This window comes from Balaenoptera ricei, chromosome 2 (genome assembly GCF_028023285.1).
Source record: "Balaenoptera ricei isolate mBalRic1 chromosome 2, mBalRic1.hap2, whole genome shotgun sequence".
Taxonomy (NCBI): domain Eukaryota; kingdom Metazoa; phylum Chordata; class Mammalia; order Artiodactyla; family Balaenopteridae; genus Balaenoptera; species Balaenoptera ricei.
The window spans coordinates 18107867-18122553 of record NC_082640.1 but is presented as its reverse complement, the minus strand read 5'-3'; the positions used below and the strand labels follow the sequence as shown (position 1 = coordinate 18122553).

General features: G+C 38.0%; 1 protein-coding gene across 17 annotated transcripts in view; it reads left to right on the top strand.

Annotated features, from left to right (window-relative positions):
• PARD3 (par-3 family cell polarity regulator) overlaps positions 1-14687 on the top strand; it is a 631899-nt gene that overhangs the window by 376248 nt on the left and 240964 nt on the right. For all 17 annotated transcript variants that reach the window (XM_059911602.1, XM_059911622.1, XM_059911633.1 and 14 more), the window contains 2 exons: positions 5015-5203; positions 6511-6681. In XM_059911602.1, the coding sequence (XP_059767585.1) occupies positions 5015-5203; positions 6511-6681 (360 nt within the window). The remainder of the gene's footprint in view (positions 1-5014; positions 5204-6510; positions 6682-14687) is intronic.

Genomic DNA, 14687 nt, shown 5'->3' with positions numbered 1-14687 from the left:
TCACAAAGAATTTTATAAAATGTGTTCTGTTTCTAGTGCTTTAAATACTCAAACTTATTTTAAAGTCATGATTCAGTGAAATACTTTTCAATTCAAATGACTCAAACTTAGTTTAAAACAATCTTATTCCAAGATTGGGATAGAATAATATTTTCATGATCTTACAAAAATAGTAATGATTTTATATAGTGAATCTCTATCAGTTTTTAGGGGATTCGTTTGAAATTCCCTACTTCTACTATAATAAGTTAAGGATTTCCTAATGTTTAGTGTATTTTCCTTTGGGGAACATATCTTAGTTATTTTTTATTGTCCTCCTTTTGTTGTATAGTGGTAAAAATTAATATCTTTAAAATTTATTCTATGATTTTTTTTTGTTATTGAACTCAAGTTATTTTAAAGATTATGTTGGTAGTAATGTCTGTTTTTAAAATAAGAACTGTTTTAGATATAGCAGAACTATTCTGGATTAGTTACTACGTGCAATTTTTATTCTAAAACATCATGCTGTCAGAAAAGTTTTAAGAATAGCCTAAGGAACTCCAGTATACCCTTCTCCCACATTCCCCAATTGTTAATATTTTACCACATTTGATATGTAAGTTTCTTCCATCCTCCCCTTTCCCTCCCTGTAATTTTTCCTCCTCTCCTTCCTACTATATAAGTTTTTTTCAGAATTGAGATAAATTGTAGACGTAACTCCCCTTTATCTGTAAATCTTTAGTGTGTGTATCCTAAGAACAAGGACATTTTCTTGTGTAACCATGTTTAGTTACCAAAGCCATGAAATTAACATTGACTTAACAGTGTTGTATTACCAGTTGTCTCAGTTACTGTCCTTCATGGTGTGCCGATGTGAACGAATGAACGAATACATAAGAAACAAATCCTTGGGATCACACCTGGCATCTAGTTGTCATGCCTCTTTAGTCGTTTTTAATCTGGCACATTTCTTCAGTTTACCTTTGCTTTTCATTTTTGAAGAGCAAATTACTTTGAGAATGTCCCTCAGTTTGGGTTTGTGTGACATTTCTTTGATTGAGTAAGGATTTTTCTGGCTTCACATTACAGATGAACAACTGTACAAAACCTTTTTTTTTTTTTTCTCCTCAGAATTTGTAGCATCAAGCAAAACGTTTTAAAATTCTTTAAATGTTATTTATTTTACGTCTACTGTTTAAATCAGAAAAGAGCACAGTAAAGCCAGATGTGACATTTTAACTTTGCTAATAAGAATAATTAAAATATCAACACAAATATCATGCATAAACATTCATCTCACATATGGGATAAATTAAAATATATAGCTTAAACTGGAGGGTTATTGCTTTATGCAAAAAAATAAACACGATAACTTCTCTATTTAAAAAAATCCTCCTCTTGATTAAAACCGTAAATGGTTGTTATCATTTGTCTGCTCTACCTGCATATTATTTAATCTCTAGATATAGAATAAATGTATTTTCTCTTTAACTTGTATGAAAATAGGTGTTAAGTGTGAGAATATGATGGCATAATTGCTTTTTAAGATCCATCATAAGGTTTTCCTTCCTAGCCCATCATCCCCATCCCAGCACTAATCTCTGCCCAACGATTATGTTTCGGCCACGTAATATAATCAACTTTTACTTCCTTGTTACCCATTTTGCAGATTAACTGCAGACTTAGAGTGGCCTATAGGCCAGCTGTCTCCCCTTAGCAATTGGGGCTTGTTTGGAGAGGAAGGAAAACTGGGCTTTAGTGCTGATCATTTGTGGCTGTTTTTCTGCCTCGCTGCAGATGTGTGTGTATCTTTTCTGCTGTTCTGAGGATAGCAGGAAAGTAAATAGCTTTCATACTGCCCATGCAGTAGGTTCCCTGCTTCTAATATGCTTAGCAAAAATGCCCTGTTTTTCTGGACATTAGAAGGCAAAAATGCCAATGGAGTAATGGCCAAGGGAAAACATGACAGGTTGCACTGATAGAAAATCACTTGGGGTACATACATGTCTGTACATGAGGGACATAATGTGCACTTGAGTGACATTCATGTCCAAATGGCTTGAGGAGCAAGTTAAAGGGAAACAAAATATTTATCATGTTTCCTTAGAAAGAACTTGACTCAAGAAACGGTTGAGATAGTACAGAATCTGGATGGAGTAACAATCGAAGGTGATAGAAAATTAGCTTCTCCTTTATATCAGAATGAAGAGATCCCCATACTAGTAAGATTTTGGAAAATTTCTCTATAAAGTAGCCTTAAAAATGGTTTTTAAAGAGCAAATTTTTTTAAACATTTTGCTGCCAGAGAATTAAGTTCTCAAAGTTGGAATTAATTTCAGTCTTATGTCAGGAGCCAAATGGATTAATAATGCAATATCAAAGGAAAAGTACAATCTCTCACTTAAATGTTTTTAATGATAATAATGACTTAAGACTTGATAAGAAAGCTGAAAAAGAATATTATTCCCATCTGCAGTTTTCATAAGAAATGAAACTTTCCCATGGAGAATACAGTCTCCTTTAAGACAGGTTCAGAGCAGGGCACGTCAGGAAGTGACTCGAACTTGATTAAAATTTCTCTTCATATATTCAGTCAGCTCCTTATCTTGATTTTTCAAGTAGAAGAAAAATGAGAATTTTAAGCCTTTGTAAGACATTATGGAAATGTCAAAATCAGTAAACGTTAAAAAGCCAAACAAGATATAAATCAGTAAGTGACAATTAAGAACCTTCCAGATTTGAGGCAAATAAACGTACTGAATGATCAGATCTAAATGTGCCCAGTTAAGGACTATCTTTGGTTTCTGTGTCTTTTCAAGTGCAACTTCCCCAGGAATATAAATACTGATTCTGATTCACAGAGTGAATTTTATCTTTCAGTTACTTCTGAATTTAAAGTAGGAGGGGCTGTAGTGTGTTTTGATACTATTTTGTATTTCAAACATCAGAAACAGATTTTATATTGAAGTAGCTGTATTCATTCACACAAGGTCTTTATTTACTACTCTTGAATTGTTTTGAACCGTATGGATGAAAATAAAATTTTAAGAGCAAAACAAGTATATAAAGATAATATAGTAAATATGATGTCAATAGTAAATATGTCATAGTAAATATGATGCATAGTAAATATGATGTCAATATTTTGATATGAGTATTTAATGTTTATTTCTCCCCAATCCATTGACTTTATTTGAGCTGTAATTATTCTCTAGGAATATTTTAAGTGTACAAAGGCTTTTATAATGGGCAGGTATAGGCTTTATTTTGATTTTGATACTGAAATGTATTTACTTTGTATAGTTATCATACTATCCCTCTGTATCTTTTCAAGTTGTTCTTTCTTTAATATTCTTTATTATATATATAGTTTTCCTGTTTTTAACATATTAGCGATTTTTTTTTTAAAACACACCTTGTCCTGGTAACTATGAGGCTATCTTTTGAGATGGCACAAAGAATGTTAACAATGAATATTAGTAAATTAGAAACTTTAAAAAAATCATGTTATTATGGATTTGGAAATTTTAAAATAACATATCTTTTGTATTATGATAATCTTCAAAAAAAATCTCTTACTGATACACTCTGTACTTCCAAAAATTATTTCATCTAATTGAGATATCTGAGATTGCATGTTAAATCTCCAAATTATTATTAAAAATTAATATTAAAAATTATTTTATCATTATTATGTTAATTTTGATAATTATTAGAAAAAAATTTTAAATGTGTTGAGAGACAAAGAAGAAAACTGAAGTCTACCTACATTTCCATTGCTCTGCAATAGGCTTTCATGTGTGTAACTGAACATTCTTTAAAAGTGCAATCTTTAAAGGATGCGTTATATTCCAGCCTAATTATGTACCATTAGATGTTGAACCCTTAGATGTTGAACCATTCTTCAAGTGTAATTTGATACTTCCAGCTTGAATGAATAGGTGGATGCTGGAGAAATATTCCAAAATTACAAAAAGAGAAGGAGGAAAAGTTGTAGGACTAGATGAGGCATTTAGTTGTGATTCAAAGAGCTTGTGCCACGTGTCTGTTATGTGACATAAAATGAAATGCTGAATTTGATAAAGAATTCTGGCCTCATCTATTTGGAGATGGCCAGTGTAGAGCTGGGATCCCTGAAGAGGATTACAGAAGGCAGATGGCTTACTCTTCCGGTGTCCGACATTTTTATATGTCATCTCGCTGCCTTTCATCAGGTTATACTTGAAGCATTCATTTCCTCCCTGCTGTTTTAGGGGAGCTGAGCAAAAGTTCGTGTATCTCAAATGTGTCGGGTTCTGCAACAGTCTCCTTATGCACTCGATGGCTACAATTACGAAGTCAAAGCTGGCATATACAACTCTTTAATTAAACAATATTGCTTGAATAATATCCCCAGCTGTAGATGTATCATACAGTACTGTGGAAAAAAATTTCCCTAATGTTGTTTATCTCTACTTTGTCTCACAGATGTTGAAGGTTAAAACTCTCTAGTGACTCTCCGAAAATGAATACCGTTTTTTCTGCTGACTTTGTATCATCAGGATTTGTTACTGTTTGTGAATAAAATGATGCATCCTTAGTGAAAATTAAACTATTAATAACATTGAAAATTCCTAGTGAAAAACAAAGGGACAAATGAGTTATATTTATTTATTTTGATTTCCTGCTGTTACTGTTTTTCTCCTGTGGTTTAGAATATATAAACAGATTTTTTAAAAACCCACAAAAAAACAAAAAAATAAACCAAAACTCCGTGTCTACATGACTTTAGTCCTTCTGCTACATTTTTTTCCCTATATTTCTCAGAATCTGGTTTAGGTTTCAATATTGAAACAAGTGCCACATAAAAATATTAGCAGCTGGTTCCAGGAATCATCTGGAGGGGGTGCAGATGCACTGTTATCATGGATCTTGTTGTGGAACTTTGGTGGAGATACTGTGCCTGTTATGATGAAAGAACTGCTCATTAGCAGTCCTTAAAAATAACAGAAAGAAACATTGGAATATAATGTGCAATTTTGTTTCCTGTTAGAAAGCAGAAGATGAGGATACTGTGCTCACACCCGATGGCACCAGGGAATTTCTGACGTTTGAAGTTCCGCTGAATGATTCAGGATCTGCTGGTCTTGGCGTCAGTGTCAAAGGTAACCGGTCAAAGGAGAACCACGCAGATTTAGGAATCTTCGTCAAGTCCATTATTAATGGAGGAGCAGCATCTAAAGTAAGCAAATGTCAACCTTATCAAGCTTATGCTCATTCACAAAAATGTTTAATTACAGCCCTGTTCTTATTTTGGAAACATGGAAGCGGTAGGGGCAGATTCTTTCCTCTACCCTCTTAGATTCGGTTTCTGTGGCCTGTGAATTAAACTGACAAAAGACAGGTTAACAGGAGAAAAAGTTTACAAATTTGATTGATGGGGGCTCCACAGGAAAAGTGAAAACCTAAAGAAGCGGTTAGACTTGGAAGCTTATATACCATTTTAGCAAATGCTGATAAATTATGGAGTAGGGATTAGACAAAGAAAGAGGGTTCAGACTTCCAGGTGTGGTAAATAGTGGGATGGTAAATGTATGAAGGAAACCGATGGTAGAAAAGGCTTATTTTGTAGACTCATCTCAGTGCATCTCTGTCTCTGGTGGCGAGGGTCGTTCTCCCCTTCCAGGTTTTGGAGAAGAGACGGGGCGCCTTCACAAGGAGAACTTTATGCCCGCATTCAGCCAGAAGCAGGGAGGACAGAGTCCCCTTCTTGTGCCTGCCATTTCTCAGTTGCCTTCTGCTAAAATAATCCCCATGCCAAAGTGGCGTGTTTTGGGGTAGCGTATTCTGATACCCTGTAACACTTAAATGTTTTCTGTTTTCTTCCTAATACCCCATCCATGATCAAACAACTAGTGCAATCTCAGTGATCTCTCACTGAAAGGAGTTCATATCTTCGACTCCCCGTTTTTGGTCTCACAGAATTCACAGCCCATGGTCATTACAGTGAAATGGAGATTATCTCTGCAAAGACTTAGCTCAGGTTCTGGCACAGAGCTAACCTACTGGAAAGGTTACTCTCTTCCCCTCCCCTCTCCTCCCCTCCCATGGGTCACTTCTCCTGTTTCCCAGTCTAGAGAAAATTTCCTGGCTGTCTGTGAAGGGGGCACTTCTCTGCAATTGTCTAATAGCCTGGAGCTTTTGCATGTTGTAAATAACCTCTCTGGGTGTAAATAACCTCTCTGGGTGTCTCTGGAAGCAGGAAAGTAATCACTTTGTGTCCTATGAATTAGTATGCTATTTTGGTAAACAGATTATGATAATGACTTGATTTACAAATGTATAAATGATTGAAGTAGACACAGGCTGCAAAGGCTGCTTACACATTATTATGCTGGTGTTCAATTGGGCATAATCCATTAGTATTAAAGCCCTTTTCTTTTTCTTTTTGCTTTGTTTTTATTTATTTATTTTTTTAACGAAAGGGAAAGCAGCTTCTTTTATCACAGACTATTTAATGGCACTTATTTTTACCTGCCTCCTTCCCAGGATGGGAGGCTTCGGGTGAACGATCAACTGATAGCAGTGAATGGAGAATCCCTGTTGGGCAAGACAAACCAGGATGCCATGGAAACCCTCCGGAGGTCCATGTCCACCGAAGGGAACAAGCGAGGAATGATCCAGCTCATTGTGGCGAGGAGAATAACCAAAGGCACCGAGGTAAAGAATGAGAAAGACAAAAGGCATCTGAAATGGTCGTAGGACCAAGTTCTTCCCTAACATTGGGCCAAGAATGGCAGGTCCAGGGGCTTTACCTTGAAAGACTCTCAATTATCTTTGCTGGCTAGAGTTTATTGTACTGTCAGTGGATTGTGATTTGTTTTCTTAATTCTGTGATCAAAATATCCCTAAGTGTGCAGTAATATTTCTGTTGCCACCTCAACAGATAACACTGGGACCTCGAAGGCACCTTTAGCTGGGTTCAAGAATCAGGGCCACGCTTTCCTGCTCAGAGCCCGCACTTTCTCTTCTGTTCAGCAGTGTTGAACCAGGAGGGAGAAACATTGAAGTGATTGCTTGTTCCCTTGCTTATCTAAAATGGGTGCCTCTTGTAAAGCCCCTCACAGGGCAGAGTCTCTTTCTCTTGTGACATTGTCAGAAGTGTAAGCCCCCCTTCCTACCCGCTGGCCCCCTTTCTCCTTCACTGTAGGGCTGAGTATTTTCCTCCAGAGGGGCTGCCTTTTCAGTGGTATCTGCTGCATAAAGCCGCAGTGGGTTCTGCACATGTGCTGCCGCCTGTAATTAGGCATGGGTGGGAAGGTTTCCTCTCCCAAAGGGTGTGAACATCTGTCTTCCCAAATAGTAAAAACATACCAAGTAGACTTGGATAGTGGGGCATTTGAGAATTTAAAGGGAATTATATACAGATTTGTTAATTAATATGAGAACCTGAAAAAAAGTTTTTTCAAAGAATTTTTATAAAGTGTGTGCCACCTCTAGGAAACAGGTGGGACCTGCTTGCTGAAAGTATCACGTTTGTTGTTTTTGTTTTTATTGATGCTCAACTCCTCACATTTTTAAATCAACTAAGAGAAAATGATTAGCAAATGGTACAAACCGGAAACTATATCTAAACTGCTTAGGTGTTTTTCTTAATTTTAAAATCTGTGTTTAATATATGAAGCAAGCCATCGATGATGGCTCATCCGATCCCTTAATACAATAGGATTTTGCCACATACCCCTGAGCTCAGTGGGTAGTCAGTGGAGAGATGACCGATTTTCCAAAGTTTATTGACCGTAGACTTATTTTTACACTTGTTTTTATTTTCCAAATGGAGAGTGGCTTAATGCTAATTAACAAATTAGTTTCCACAACAACAAGAGAACAGTGTCACCTTAACTAAAATCCTCAGAGTGGAAAACTGTGGGAAGTAAAACATTTACTTTCTTATTATAAATATAAATGCTAATCCCTCAGAGTAGGCTACTGGATTGGCTTTCTTTTTTTCTTTTTTTTTTTTTTTTTAATTAATTTATTTTTTTATTTTTGGCTGTGTTGGGTCTTTGTTTCTGTGCGAGGGCTTTCTCTAGTTGCGGCAAGCGGGGGCCTCTCACTATCACGGCCTCTCTTGCTGCGGAGCACAGGCTCCAAACACGTACGCTCAGTAGTTGTGGCTCACGGGCCTAGTTGCTCCGTGGCATGTGAGATCTTCCCAGACCAGGGCTCGAACCCGTGTCCCCTGCATTGGCAGGCAGATTCTCAACCACTGCACCACCAGGGAAGCCCCTGGATTGGCTTTCTTGAATGATAATTTTTATTGGTTTCCAAATCATTAACTGATGTTTTTAATGTAAGTCCTCCAAAGAGCTATGTGAAAAATTCTCCACAGTAAGTTCACAAGACACATTGTTCTTTATTAGGTCTTTTTCAAAAATGGAATAATTTCATATACCCTAAGACTGTATTCGTGTGACAGATGTTCATTGAGCATCTACTACATTCAGAAAATAAGTTAGATCCTGGGGATACGGTGGTGAATAAAGACAGATGGAGTTCCCTCTCTGGACGTTCTCCTGGACAATAGATCATCTTCTTAGTCTCTTTAAAAACAAACTAAAATTTCTCAAAGCTTTCCTTTAGAGAGAAACATTGAAATGTCATAGGGGGACTTAAAATGTAAGACTCTTACTGAAGGGCAGCATCCTGAATCCAGACGTGTTTTTGTCTGGCTCAGGCGGTTCCCTCTTGTTCCCCTAACAAACCTGTACCAACCTGAAAATGTTTTGATAAAAGCACTGATTTGATCCCCTGTTGCCCTATAAAACACATGGAATTGGAATCCCACTGCAATATCTCTGTCTCATTCACTTCTGCATATGAATTTGTGTGAATGAAAATGATTTAAGTAAGGGAACAGAGGCAGTAGGCAGTAATAGACTTTAATATTCAATATTCTTTACGGTATCATTTTCATACATTGCTGGTTATTACTATTTCTTAGGATAGAGTAAGCTTATAAAGCAATTATGTCAAAAAAAATCTTATCACGAGTGCTGTGCTCTCTTTGTAATACCAGCGAAAAGCCTTTTGTACTGACAGGGTTTAACTAAAGAATTCTGTGAAGACAGAAGAGCTCATTTCAGCTTCCCATAAGTCTGAAGACATGACTTTGCTGCTGTTGTACTTATATATTACCCTTGGAAAAACATCTCCCTGAATTACTGGGAGGGTACATGTAAATTATGTTACCGTAAATATTGATATAAGCATAGGGTGTCTTGTCACGGATGAACCTCAAGCCAGAATATTGTGCTGAGTTCTCTCCTCCTGGGTCCATCTGTCAGCCGTGTGGTCCGGCCTTTGACAATATCACAGAACTATATTTTACTAACTCATCTTTAAATCACGGGTTTGCATACTTATTTTCAAGCTAGAGAAGATGAAAATTTGCAGAAGCACATCTTTTGTGCTTTGTCACGTCTTCCCTTGCCCTCTTCTATATGTGGGAAGTGCTGTCTGTTATCTTAGTACGTTTTCTTCAAAATTGGCAACTCTCGGCACGAAGTATCATCTTCCCTTGCACTTCCCTGGTCTTTGTCCCCATACAGCACATTTGAGACATTTTCTAGAAGATGTTTCTCAGTCTCTTCCACTTGACTTCTCAGGAGTCTGTGAACACTGCCTCGTTCTTGAATCCTTTCCTGCCAGCTCTCCCCGTTTTCCTCCTGCTTCACTCTGGCCCTCTGTCTCCTTTAAGGCTGCTCTCTTCTGCCTGTTCCTCTTTTGCTTAGTGTTCCTCAAGGCGTTTTCTGGGCTGTGTCTTCTTCTGCACTTGCTCCCTGGGAGACCTTCGTTCCTTGGTCTTCAGGTACCACTTTCCTTATGATGAATCCCGTGGTCCTGTTTTCAGCTCAGGACTCTAGTTCCAGATCCCTCTGTCCAGCCACCCATGGAGATGTCCACTGGTATGTCTCCACTGGTATGCCTCTCAGGCATCTATGCTTTTTCCACCAAAACCCATTCCTCCCTCAGTTCTTCATCTACCTTGTCCTCCTTCCCTCTGAGATAGCGCCACTGTTTCTTTACTTGTAGAAGCTGGAAATCTGGGGTGGCTCTGACCTCTCAAATGCCTTTCCTGTCTCTGTCGCCTCCTCCTCTGGAATCTTTCTCTCCTCCCTCACTCCTCTCCATCCCCCTGCCCTTACCCCATCCTCTCACCGGGCTCTCTGCTGCAGCCCCCTGAAGGATTTCTCTCTCAACCCGTTTTGTCTACACGGCAGTAAGGCACATCTTCCCACAAAACAAACTGATCGTGTCACTCCCGGCCGAAATCTCTTCGGGAGCTTTCCTTCCTTTCCAGGATGGGTGCCAGTCTCCATCACGTGGCCACTAGGATGTGCACAAACCAGCCCCTGTGTCCACCAGCCTGTCCCTTACACGACCTGAAATTTCTCAGTTGTCTGATGCTGCCTTTCACCTCTGGATTTTCCACATGAGTCAGTTCTGCTCCTTGTCCTAGCAAAGTCAACCTTTAGATTTTAGTATCCTCTCTCCAAAGCCTTTCTGTAGCCCTGGGTACTCACCTTCAGGGAGCAGCTGTCACACCATCATGGTTCCTCTCTGGTTTTCTTTGGCGGGAACTGCAAATTCTGAGATGGGTGGGACCTTGTTCATCTCTCCATCACTGGGGTCCAACCCAAGGCTGACACCTAAACATGGACTGAGTGATGAGGGAAATAATCCCAGAGAGTTGAGCCTTTTTAGAAGAAAAAGATTAACTTAGTTACTGTTAGACACTGAAGTTCTAACAAGGCAAGGTAACAGAATTAATATTTTGGCAGTGATTCTGGATTTCCTTCACTTTCCTTAGCTCTAATGCTCTTACTTAAGTATTTAAAAATATTCCGTAAGCAGTAATTGTTTCTTTAAAAAAGAGAGAGAAAAGAAATGGCTTTCCTTTGTTTTGTGCTCCTGAAGGATGGATGAACTTTTTTGGCATCTTTTCCATTGGAAAGAATACATAAAGCAAGAGGCAGAAACATTGGTATCATTGCAAAGGACAAATTTGTTGAGGACTTTGAAGGAGAACTTTGGGAAATGGGTATTGAAAATCACCTGTGTAGGAGAATTATGATAATTCTAAATGTTCCAAGGAAATTAGTATTGGTAGGAATTACTGCAATTTAACCTAGTTTGCAGTCATTTCATTATATCTTTGTTAGACATGATTTCATATAAAGCCTGCCTTGGTACCAATAGAGAATAAGACCAGGTAAGTTTTGTCTTAGCCCCCATGCTGAGGAATTTAGTCACCAAGGACTACTTTTTTTTTTTTTTAAGAAGAAATAGGCTGAGAGGAATTGTAACAGGGAAGAGCCAAAACTGACTACATGTTGGATCTGTTTCTTTTACTTTAACCTTTGCTTTCCACTGCTTTTGTTCACTAAAAGGATACTGTCTATACCGAACAGCCTGCCTCAGGGAACCCTGCCCCAGGGAACCCTGCCCCTCTGCCTGAATGTTAAACCAAAGTGCCTTTGTTCAAGAAAGCATCAGACCCTGTCCATCCGGACCCTGTGGACCGCGGCAAGAAAGAAGAAATTAACCCATCCCCTCCCCGAGGCTGGCCATTCCAGGGGACATTTGCAAATCTTATGGCCTTTTTACTTTACATACTCATCTCCTCCCTGTCTCTGCGCTATAAAAGAAACTGACATCCAGACCCCATAAGACGGTTATTTAGAGAAATTAGTCTGTCATCTTCTTGGTCTGCCGGCTTTCCAAATAAAGTCGTATTCTTGGCCTCAAAAAAAAAAAAAAAAAGAAAAAAAAAAAAGAAGAAATAAAACTTTTTATTTCCAGATAACATGATTTCTACGTAAAAAATCCTAAGGAATCTACAAGGCAATTTAGAACACGTAAGTGAATTTAGCAAGATCATAGGACAGTAGGCCAATGGACAAAATCCATTTTATTTGTATGTACTAGGAATAGACAATTTGACAGTAAAATAAAAATCAATATCATGTACCATAATATCAAAAATCATAAAATACTTAGGGATAAATTTAACAACACAGGTAATCTCTGTACTCGTAATTGTATAAAACGTCACTGAAAAATTAAAATAGACCTAAATTAGTGGAGTGATATATGATTAGCAGACTCAGTATCATTGAAGTATCAGTTCTCTCAGTTTGGCCTATTGATTTAATAAACTCTCATTAATCATCCCAGCAGCAATTTTTATAGCAATGGACAAACTGATTACCAATTGGGGTTATTAATTTTTATATTACTTATTTTTAGTGTTATATTATTATTAATATTATTTAATTTATATGAAAATCTAGAACTGGAAAAGCTATTCTAGGATGAAAATATCATTGGTTTCTTTTGGGCGGGTTGGGATTGAGTGGGAAATAATAGGAAGGAATTTAATGAGGTGATGGCAATGCCCTTTATCCAGAGAGGGGTGTACGTTACATGGGTTTATCAATTTGTCAAAACTCACTGAACTGACCAAGGACTACTTTAAAATGAATTCTGTCTCTACGTTTAATTCTCTTAGAAAGCTACATTAGAATAGGAAGGGGCCTAAGGTATCGTTTACGATTCTCTTTGTTTTATATATGAAGAAATAAATACAGAGAAGTCAAATGAGGTGCTTAATGGCTGCAAGGCCAAGGTAGTGGCAGAGTAATTTAGAAGCAAGGTGTCCATCCCTCTTATGCACATGAGAGGGTCTGATTGCCTGTGAGTGTGGGGTTCAGGCAGTTGATACTCTGGCTGTGTTGGGAAGAGGTGGGCAGTAAACCCGCGAGTCCCAGCGTCAGGCAGGCCATCGCGTTCTGGGTCTGCCACATCCAGGCTTACTTCATCCTCTGGTCCGTGCTGTCAGCCACATGGGGACGTGAAGGACATTAGCTGTGGTTCTGCATGGAAGCAGAAGCTGGAACTGAACCCTGAAACTCCGGCCACTCTTCTCCAAAGAAAACTAGACCCTGTCTTACTATTCATTGTCCTGTGTTAACTTGTCCTTTGGATGTTAGTCCCTTCTGCAATGTGTGATTGTAATCTCGATCAACTTTCTTTTACTTTCAGCCTTGTGCTGTGCCCTTAGCTTTAAAGGCCCGCTTCCACATGGCCTATACGTATAAGATCTCTAAGCCGATTTAAGGGAACTCTGAGTCATTCACTCAGAAATGAATTTATTCATCCAATTATTCACCCAGTACCTGCTCTGTGCCAGGAATTGGGGATAGAATAGAATAAGCTTATAAAGACTGAAATATCGGATAATAAGATCGAGCCAATTACTAACTGGGACCCAGTTTTAGGTTTGCTGGAGGGGATTAGGGCCATATCTATGCCAGCTTTTCACCGTTTCTAGTTGAGATGGTGGGATACATTTGCTTTATGTGAAAGACATGATTTGACCCACTATTGCACACTTATAACAACTTGAGATTTTATTAAGCCCCACAGATATTGTATTAGTTTTTTTAAAAGAAACCAATATTTTACCTTTTCCCAGGAAGAGTAGGCCAAGTGTATAATATGAAGCATATTCATTGGACAATATCCAGTTCTTTGTTATTGAATAGCACTTATTATTTTCTGATTATAAAAGCAATATATGATCATTTGAATATCTTTTTAAGAGCATACTACATTTACATTGTTTTTAGATATGGGGTAATTCCCAATTTTTATGTCTTTGTAGATGAAGTTCTGATAAATATTGATCAGCATGAATCTTTATGATTCACTTAACTTATTATTTTGTGAGGATAGTGACCACAAAGTGAAATAAATGGCCTGGTCACAGAATATAGGATATTTTTTGGCCTGTGACATACATTTCCACATTACTTTGGGAAGAGACTGTATCACTTTATGCTGATCCCCAGTATGAGTTATCTTGCTGCAACCTAGTTTTCTTTAATGGGTGGAAAGGCTTTCCTATTTCCCTAGGGATGGAGTTGAGGGCGTCCCACACAACTGTCCCTACTCGGGACTGAGTTCTGTTGGATGGAAGAACATTTTTTGCAGTTAAAACGACAAAGTGAAAATTGCAGTTCTTTTATTTTGGCGTCTTCTTCGAAGTAAGCTTAATTTGATAAGGTTTTTATATATGGAGATCAGAAGGGCCTGGGAGCAGCCCATACTGCAGGAAGGCCAGGCCAGTCTTCCAGGACTGCCCTCCTTGGAGTGGCTAAGCTCCCACTCCGATGATGCGATGCATTCCTCTTTCTTAAACTCAATTGCTTGCAACAAAAAAAATCATCAAAAGATTTAAAACAAAACTCTGCACCCCAATCAGTTTTTTTTTTTAAAGAAATTAAAAGGCATTGTGTCTTCTGTTAAATATTTATGTATTTGGCCATTGATGTCTTCATTTAAATCTGTCTTTTGAGATGCAAATTAGACATGGTTAGGGAGGTGGGGAGGTACAGAAGCTTTCCCATGAAAGTGTTCAAGTACAAGGTTCCTAGTGAACAGGCATCTTATTGTTTTTCTCTGGAAAGCCTGCATGCGCTATTTTTTAAATGGAATTTTTATTTGACTTTATAAAATTCTAAAATAGCCTCTTGGGATATTTAGGGATTTCTCGTAAAGGTGCTTTATAAAGATGTTATCATCTAGAAAATTGCAGTTATATGCTTCAATTAAATGTATTTGTTAAGCAAACTCGAGGATGTGTTGTCTGTCTTATGATT